This window comes from Hylobates moloch, unplaced genomic scaffold (genome assembly GCF_009828535.3).
Source record: "Hylobates moloch isolate HMO894 unplaced genomic scaffold, HMol_V3 SCAFFOLD_1, whole genome shotgun sequence".
NCBI lineage: Eukaryota > Metazoa > Chordata > Mammalia > Primates > Hylobatidae > Hylobates > Hylobates moloch.
In genome coordinates, this window is record NW_026652276.1 from 914,108 (window position 1) to 923,511 (window position 9,404).

Genomic DNA, 9,404 nt, shown 5'->3' on the forward strand with positions numbered 1-9,404 from the left:
AAGTCTTTCAACTTTAGAGGAGCTATTACAAGGTATTGTCAATACAACTTAGATCAGATTACACAGATTCCTCCAACTTGGGGGAGCTCAGGAGTTCATAAATAACTTTATGGAGTTGCTGTCCTGAGATTCACCCTCCAGTTTCCCCAGTACTTTCCAGTTTTCTGGGGCTACCTTTTTCAGTCCTCTGGCAAAAACGCTGCGGCTTTTATTTCCCTACCTTGCCACTTTTATTGCCACCTGATTAGACTTTTATAACGATAGCATTCATGGCTGGGACCAAGTAATGGGACGACAGACACAGGGAAAAACAACAGGAAAGGGAAAAACAACACCCAACCCCTTTGAAACCACAGCACCCTCAACTGGAGAGGGAGGTTTCTTCCCTCGCAGTTTAAGACACTTGAGGATTCCCCAGCTTCTGCACTGTCAGCCCTGCTTCTTAAGCCGGACTAGAGGGCTTCTCCTGGAGCACTCTTTCTGTCCATGTGGATGCTCACTTCTGGTTTTGAGGTGGCGCTGAGTCCTGGCTGGGGGGGTACCAAAGTAAAAAACAAAAAATGGTAAACTCACCACTGGTTTGGTGGCACTTCGAAGCCTGGTCTTCTTCCCCAATCCACCTGCTACTATCTACTTTTCAGAGTCCTCTGATAGCTACTCCATGCATTCTGTCCAGGATTGTAGCTGTATTCAGTGGGGGAGAGACAGGGGTAGACTGTGCTTACTCTATCTTTCTCAGAACCAGAAACCCATTCTATTACTTTACAATTATCTGTGTCTTTATACTTAGAGTGGGTTCTTGTGATAGCATATAGTTGGGTATTGCTTTTCAATTCAATTTGACAATCTTTGCCTTTTAATTTGTATGTTTAATCATTTTACATTTTAATGTAACTACTAATATGACTAGACTGAACCTATCATCTTGCTATCGGCTTTTATTTGTCCCACTTCTTTCTTTTTTTCCTCCCTTCCTGTCTTCTGGATTGAGTATTTTTAGGATTCAATTTCTATCTCCACAATTGGTTTATTAGCTATAATTCTTTATTATTATTTTTCACTTGTTTTGGGTTTACAATGTATATCTTTTACTTACACAGCCTACCTTCAAACAATATTATACCACTTTATATAATATAGAGACCTTACAATATTATACTTTTATTTCTGCCTATCTTTTACATTGGAGTTGGTAAACTATAACCCACAGACCAAATCTTGCCTGCCATCAATTTTTAAAAGCACAGTTTTATTGGAACACAGCCATACCTATTCATTTATGTATTGTCTATGGCTGGCTGCTTTCACATTACAATGGTAGAGTTGAATTGTGATAGAGACGATATGGCTCACAAAGCCAAAAGTATTTACTTTCTGGCCCTTTACAGAAAAAGTTTACACAGCTTGGTTTATGTTATTGGAGTCATCTATTTTATTTCTGCATATAAGTTTTATTATTTTATTTTAAAAATTATCTTTAAAGGGATTAAAAAGTCTTCAACCCACATATTTATCATTTTTAACACTCTTCATTCTTTTGCGTAGATCCAGATTTTCCCTTGGTACCAGTTTTTTTTTGCTTTTGACTAAATAATTTCCTTTAACATTTTTTTGTAATGCAGGTATGGTGATCATGAATGCTCTTCGTTTTTGTTTGTGTAAAAAAGTCTTTATTTCAACTTAACTTTTGAAATGTAGTTTTGCTGGTAATACCGTACACTAGGTTGTATTGTATTACCACCAACACTAGGTTGATGGTTTTTTCTTTCAGTACTTTGAAGGTGTTACTCCAGTGTCTCCTGGCTTGCATTGTTTTTGATGAGAAGTCTGTGTCATTCTTGTTTCTCTGTATGTAATGTGGCTTTTTCCTCTGGCTGTTTTTGAGGTTTTTTATCATTAGTTTTCAGCAATTTGATTATGGTATGGCTTTGCGTGGTTTTCTTCATGCTTTCCTTGGAAATGTGGGTTTTAGTTTTCATCAAATTTGGAAAATGTTTGGGTATTATTTCTTCACATACTTTTTCTATAACACTCCTTTCCACACCCATCTCCATCCTCCTTCGCAGACTCCAGATACGCGGATCCTAGGCTGCTTAATATTGTTCTCCATCCTCCTTCACAGACTCCAGATACGTGGATCCTAGGCTGTTTGATACTGTTCTCCATCCTCCTTTGCAGACTCCAGATACGTGGATCCTAGGCTGTTTGATACCGTTCTCTACCCTCCTTCACAGACTCCAGATACGTGGATCCTAGGCTGTTTGATATCGTTCTCTACCCTCCTTCACAGACTCCAGATACGTGGATCCTAGGCTGTTTGATACTGTTCTCCACCCTCCTCCACAGACTCCAGATACGCGGATCCTAGGCTGCTTAATATTGTTCTCCATCCTCCTTCGCAGACTCCAGATACGCGGATCCTAGGCTGTTTGATACTGTTCTCCATCCTCCTCCACAGACTCCACATACGTGGACCCTATTACCCTAATATTGTTCTGCAGGTTGCTGAAGATCTCTCCTTTTTCTTTTAGTCTTACTCTCTCTGTGATGCATGCTGAATTGTTTCTGTTTCACTCTTCAGGTTCATTGATCTTTCCTTCTGCAATATCCAACCTGCTGTATATACTATTTGGTGTATTTTAAAAACTCACATATATTTTTCATCTCTACAAGTTTTTAAAAATACCTTCTACTTCTCATTAGGTTTTTTCCCCTCAACAATCTTGATTATAGGAGCATATTCATAATAGATAAACATTTGTATCTGCTAATTCTGTCATTTCTGGTGCCTGTTTCTATTGATCTATTTTTCTCCTGGCTGTGAGTTATATGTTACTTCTTTGTAGACCTGATAATTTCTGACTGGGTATTTTGGAGTTCTGGATTCTGTTATATTACTGACATACTCCTGCTGAGGAGTATAGGATTTTATTCTGGCACATGGCTCAATGACTTAGGATCAGTTTGATCCTTTTAAGCTTTCTTTAAGATTTGTTAGGGCAGGTCGACATTAGTCTTTAGTTCAGCACTACTAAAGTGATGCCCCGCTGAGGACTCTATGCAATAGATTCCCAGCCCTGTTTGAGCTCCAGGAAGTGTCTGACTTACTGCTTTCTAGTGGTTCTTTCCCCAGCCTTGCAGATTTCATCCTGAGCCCGATAATAAGAAGCTAAAATTCAGTGAGGTCTCCTCTTGATCTCATGCTCCCTCCTGCCTCAGGAGCACCATCTTGTAGCCACTGAACTTGGATCTTTGTCTCCTCAATTCAGAGGGACTGCTGGACTCTCAGTTCCTTCTCCCAGCACAGTGGCGTGGAAACTGCCCCAGGCAGAATCTGGGGCAATTGTAGGGCTCACCTCATTTGATTTCCTTTTCTCCGGGGTGACAGGCTTGTGCTGCCTGTTGTCCAATGGCTGAAAAAGGGGTTTCACAGATTTTGTCTGTTTTTCTAGGTGTTGACGGTGAGAGGGAAATTCCAAGAGCAGTTAATTCTTGTTGGCCAGAAGCAGAAGACTAGATTCACTTTTTTGTAGTGTCCAATTTGTGGCCAACTTCCTGTCAGATCTGATTAGACTGTCAGCATCTGCGCCTTGTAATAGTCAGTCAGTCCTTACGTTAGCACCAGCGTCACTCTATTGTTTCTTTCTTCTTTTTTTGTTTTTTTTTTTCAGACAGAGTCTCACTCATTCCGTTACCCAGGCTGGAGTACAGTGGTGCGATCTCAGCTCACTGCAACCTCTGCCTCCCAGGTTCAAGCAATTCTCCAGCCTCAACCTCCCGAGTAGCTGGGATTACAGGTGTGCACCACCATGTCTGCCTAACTTTTGTATTTTTAGTACAGATGGGGTTTCACCATGTTGGCCAGGCTGGTCTCGAACTCCTGACCTCAAGTGATCCACCCGCCTCAGCCTCCCAAAGTGCTGGGATTACAGGCATGAGCCACCACACCCAGCCAGTCTGTTTCTTATTATTCACTCTACTTGCATCATTATTATGTACAAAACACGGTTTATTTGCAAAAATCTTTTGAAACCACTTATCTGTTTCCTGACATGAATTTAGTGAAATACACTGATATTTAGATAACAATCTGGGCAAAGTGAGCTGTGACACAGAAGTGACTTTAAAGCAGCCAAATAGGTGAGGCTGCCTCCTCCCGCTCCTGCCCTGCAGAGCACCACCCTCCCCTCAGGACGCACCCTGGCTTCCCGTGCACTCGGCAAAGACTGATGGAGGGCCCATGACCCTCTGTGTCTTACGGGTAAAACAGAATTTCCTCCTTAATTTTGTAAACTAAGAATAACCTGAATGGTTTGTCTTTAGCATCTCCCTGGAGAGAAGCAGCACCTGCTGGTCCATAGAGGTCGGCACAGTGGGTGAGCCTGTGGAGGCAGGTGCAACAATCAGACGCGAAAGCCATTTTTATACCATGGGCTGCAACCTCCAGTTGGCCTTTTAATTCCTCTAACAAGTCACAACTAGCAGTTAAACAACACAAAATAGAATAGAAAACAGTGAAAGCTCAGTTTTCTTTCTGATTCCCATTACTTTCCCTTGTGTGCTGAGGGTTCTAGAGTAGGAAAGGAAGATGTTAAAAAAGTCGAGAGTCACCCAGGCTAGAAGAGGAGCCTTGGGAACTTTGTCATCCCTCCCGGCATTTCACAGATGGAAACCAAGGCCCAGAGAGGGGAAGGGGTTGCTCAGCCTCACACAGCACCCTAGAGGCAGCATCCATCTTTTGCTTCCTATTTTCCCTGCAGTTGGTGGCTTAGGATCCAGGCTGAGCGGGAAGCGCTGGGGAGTGGGAAGGGGGCAGAGGCATCCCCCCACCCCAGAGACAGGTGTGAGGTGTCAGATGGCGAGGCAGGAAGGGGAAAGCGGCTGTGGTGGTGTTCACGGCACAAAGCCACTATCAGCCATGGCTGCCTGCAGGCACTTGGCCAGTTACCTGTCTCACAGTGAAGTCCCTTGAAGGGCTCTGCACACACGCAGGTGTAATTCCCCACTAGGTCAACACAAGAACCTCCATTCAGGCAGGGGTCAGGGCTGCAGTCGTCCACATCTGAGGGGCAGCAGAGGTGGGGGCTTGGCTTGAGCCAGGCCACAACCACCCTGTGCCCAGCACCTGGCCACAGGCAGGAGCCCCTCTCCAATCCGAAGCCAGACCACTCACCTGTCTCGCAGGCTGCTCCGGTGTATCCAGCCTGGCACACACACACCGCAGAGCCGTTCTCCACCTGGCACTGGCCACCATGTTGACACTCTTTGGTGTCACAGGGGGATTGGGCTAGAGTGAAGAGGTGTAGACAGGACGATGGACTCCCAGTTGTGGTTACCTGAGGGGACAGAAACCCCTGGGACGTACGCTGAGCCCCACCCCCAACTGGCTTACAGGGCAGGGGGGCCTGGCAGGCAGGTTTCTGAGGGGGCAACAGGCAAGAAAGAGGCCTGGCCAGGCAGTCCTGACTGGCCACCTGAAGCTCCGTCTGAACTGGGTCTAATTCAGCAAACCTGGGATGGAGGGATGGGTGTGTATGCTGGGCAGGGGCAAATGGGGGTGCACGGAACTCCCACTCTTGGGGGACGGTCCCTCCCTAGGTGGCTCTTATTCCAAGTGGACTGTGACAAGAGCTGTTGTCAAGGATGCAGGCTGTGACTGAGCCTGGAAGGGTGTGCAGCACCCAGGGTGTAGGAGTGGCCCCTGGGGTGAGAGGCTGGGTGGGGCAGGCAATGAATGGCCTGTGCAGGAACGGCCAGGGCAAAGGGACTCCTACCCCCAGTTACTGAGTGGGAGTGAGCTAGGGGAGCCCACCCTCTGCTCTGCCTCCTCACCGGCTGCTGGCCCTCCCTGAGCCCAGAGCACCTGGCCCACACATCCCAGGTCTCTCCTTTCCCCCGGCCAGCAGAGCCAGAAGCAGAGGGGAACCAAATCCCCTGTCTTACTGACAGCTCATACCCAGAACAAACTCAGAAACAAGAGCAATAGCCAAAGTGTGTGTCCCTCCCTGGAGTCATGGGGGAAAGGTGGGGCCCTCTCCTTGCCATAGGAAGGAGACAGGAGGGCCTGACTACTCCCCCAGGAGGTGTGACAGCCCTTTGGTGGCTGATGGGACACGGTGATCCCTGTCTCCCTGACCCCAGCTCCACTAGGTGGAGGAGCACGCACACCCTTGCCTTTAGTTGTGGGCGCCCCTGCTGTTATGAGCTCTGGGGGCCAAGGTGGCTTCCAAGATCAGGGAGCCCCTGTGGGGGGTTGAGGGGGTAAGGCTTGTACTCAAGGCTTGTGCCACAGCTGCACTGAGAAAGCGAAGGCTCACGGCCCAAGGCCACACATACAACTGACATGCTGCAGACCCAAGACCTGAACCAGCCTCCTGGCACCAAGCCCCAAGTCCTCTTAGGGGACGTTACCAGGCTGTACATCACAGAGGGGCTCCTGGAGCCTGGGAGCAGCCCGTTCCTGGGAAGGAGCAGCCCGTTCCTGGGAAGGAGCAGCCCATTCCTGGGAAGCTCTGCCCAGTCACCCTTGGGGAGCCTCATCATAGGCCTGGGTCCTCCCGCAGCCAGGCCCCTGGCCAGCACCGCACAGGGAGAGCACTGAGCAAGAGGAAGGAGATCCTGCCAGCCTCCCTGGCCTTTACCAAGGGACAGAAGCCTGCAGGGCTGAGTCTGCCATGGCACCAACGCCACAGAAGCCCGACTCCCACCGGTCTCACGTTGAGGACACATGGGCAAGCAGGGCAGGAGTTTCTGGATGAAGAAAGTCTCCTTTGCATGGAGCTTGCTCCGACACTGGCTGTGGGAAGACAGTGGCAGGGGTCGGGGAGCAAGGGATAACTGGGGTCACTGTGCTGTCCCCTATGTGTGATCTGTAAACACACCGGCAAGCGCATCTCACCAGGTGGGAATTGTGCTTCACTCCTTTGGACCTTGAAGTCACATTTCCATTGCATTCCTGCAGAATTTCATTCTAATGTACTTTTAGGTGCAAAAGTCCCTTACTGCCACTCAACTATAGTTCTCTCCAATACAAATATGTGTAAACACTGGAATGAAGTACTTTAAGAAACCTCCCATGACCGTAAATAACTGATAAGAATTGTTTTTTTCTAGATTGAGATATTGATATAGTCACTATTTGAACACGTTGATCTAAACAATCTATTACATGTTTATATAAGCGATTGTCACACAGGACATGCACACCTGGCTGAGCCGGGTGGGGAGCAGCAGGTCACGGTGCTTTGATTTTAGGGGCTCCCTTTGCAAAGCTCCCTGAGCAGAGCCCTATGGTGAGATGGAGAGCAGGAATGGGGGGGTCCACCTTTCTTTACCAGGTGGGTGAAGGGCATGGGTGAGGGGCCTAAAGAGGTGCTGGTGGAAGGGCAGTAAGTAGAGGCCGACTCTGATGACAACTGCTTCGAAAGAGCTGGGTTCTGAACTGGGAGGACAAGCTAAGGTTTGGAAGCAGCAGTGAGTATGGAGAGGGACTCCAGGCCCCATCTAGGCTGTGAGAACCCCTTTCCCTGAAGGCAGGGGCAGGAGAGAAACAGCGTCCAGGAGCAGCTGGAGGGAGCAGCAGGGACCGTGTGGCTGTGCCCTTCCTGCCCCACGGCCAGCCCATCTGACCCCAGAAGCACTTCACGTTCCCCTCAAGCTGGTCCTGGGCTGAGAGGGGGTCTGACGACCCTACCACATCCCCACTGGGCTCTCATCCGGGCTCTGGTGCCTGTCTGGCCCTGATCCTGGCCTGGTTTGGGACCTGGGCACTGGCCTGTTCTGACGCCCCATCCCTGGTCCGAATGCCATGGCCTAGGAAGCCTGTGTGACTGGTCATGGCTCCTGCCCCCTACCCAGATATGGGCCTTTCCCTGGGCATTCGGGCTCCTCCACTCCTCGAGGGTGGCCTCTCTGGGCTGTCTACCTGGCAGCATGCACAGCTGCCGGACCTTCCTAGACCTCAGCCTTGTCCAGCTGTGTCTCCCGCTATCCTGTACCCGGCAGGGCCCCGGGGGCCCCGGTGGGTTCCTCTTACCTGTCTCACAGGTGGGTCCCCCAAAGCCGGCCGGGCACTGGCAGCGGAAACTGTTGATGCCGTGAGTACAGGTCCCGCCATTCTGACAGGGCTGGGAGGCACATTCGTTCACGTCTGAAACATGGGGCAGGCTGAGGCCTCAGGGGCAGGAACCCAGTTGAGGAGTTTCCTCCGAGGCCTCGGGTGGGGCTGGGGAGGGAGGAGCAAGCCCAAGATTGGCTCAGAGAGGGCAGCAGCTGCACCCGCCCATGGTGCTCACTCCAGGGGGCCATGGCCTTTGGTCCCCAGTGGTCCCCTAAGCAAGTCACCCACACCCTGGGGACAGAGACCCCTGATCTGCGCCCCTGGGGGCCCAGGGCCACTGGCGGAGCCTACAGTGCTCCTCCTGAGCCCAGCGCAGCCAGCGGGTGGTCCCGCCCTAGGCCAGTCACTCACCCAGGTGGCACCTCCGCCCCGTGAAGCCCGAGAGGCAGGAGCAGGTGTAGGAGGGGTTGCCCGTGACGCAGTCGTCGATGCACTTGCCGCCGTTGAGGCAGGGGCGCAGGGCCAGGCACACGGAGGCTGCAGACATAGGGAGGGGCTGGAGCCTCAGCCGCGGCCTCCGGACTCGGCAGGAGAGCCACTCCCATACGCATCTCCCTTCCCTCCCCTGACCCAAAAGGTCGGCCTCTGGGTGGGGTGACCGCAGCAAAGCAGCCAGGTTTCAGGTTTCACTGCAGGTCGGAGTGGGGGAGCAGAGGCGGTGCTGTTGGCGCGGCCTCCAGGGATGTGGCTTCGCGTGGGATGGACTCCCCGGAGTGACTCACACCAGCACCTCCTGTCCCCTCCATCCCTCTCAGCGCTGCCGCGGGCAGTTCTAAAAACTGGCACACTCCGCCTCCCCTCCCGGGTTCCTGGCGTAGAAAACCCGAGGCTGGCACTCAGCCGTCATGTCGGCGTTTCTGGGACAAGGCGGGCCATGCAGGGGGCGCGGCCGGGGGCTGCAGGAGGGCTGTGTCCCTCGGATGCTGGGCGGCCGCTCTGGGGCGGGGGGCGGCAGCTCCTGGGCTCCCCGCCCCTTGAGCCCGAACTCCCTAAGCTCAGATGCAAGCGGGGACCTGTTCGCGCCCCAGAGTGTGGGTAGCTCGGGCTCCTCGGGTCTCCTTCGTCGCGGCGCCACCTGTAGCCCTCAGATGGGTCTTTCCGCCCCGCGACTGCATCTTTCCTCTTCCCATGATGCGCGCGGTGCTCTCCCCACCCCGTGGCGCGCCTCTACTCCCCACCCCCCACCCCATGGCAGGCCTCCACCCCCCACCCCCCACCCTGTGACACGCCTCTACTCCACCTCCCACCCTGTGACGCGCCTTCACCCCCCCACCCCCCACCCCGT

The 9,404-nt window shown here is 51.6% G+C and overlaps 1 protein-coding gene across 6 annotated transcripts in view; it reads right to left on the reverse strand.

The window, feature by feature from the left end:
• Positions 1-9,404, reverse strand: part of SNED1 (sushi, nidogen and EGF like domains 1) — a 63,854-nt gene that overhangs the window by 50,892 nt on the left and 3,558 nt on the right. For 5 of the 6 annotated variants that reach the window (XR_009212856.1, XM_058436526.1, XM_032761607.2 and 2 more), the window contains exons 3-6: positions 8,471-8,596; positions 8,036-8,149; positions 5,174-5,287; positions 4,949-5,062 (exon numbers count right to left, since the gene is read on the reverse strand). Coding sequence is in view for 5 of the 6 variants with exons in the window: in XM_058436526.1 (XP_058292509.1) it covers positions 4,949-5,062; positions 5,174-5,287; positions 8,036-8,149; positions 8,471-8,596 (468 nt within the window). In the remaining variant the exon portion in view is untranslated. The remainder of the gene's footprint in view (positions 1-4,948; positions 5,063-5,173; positions 5,288-8,035; positions 8,150-8,470; positions 8,597-9,404) is intronic. The other variant, XM_058436531.1, reaches the window with a different exon arrangement.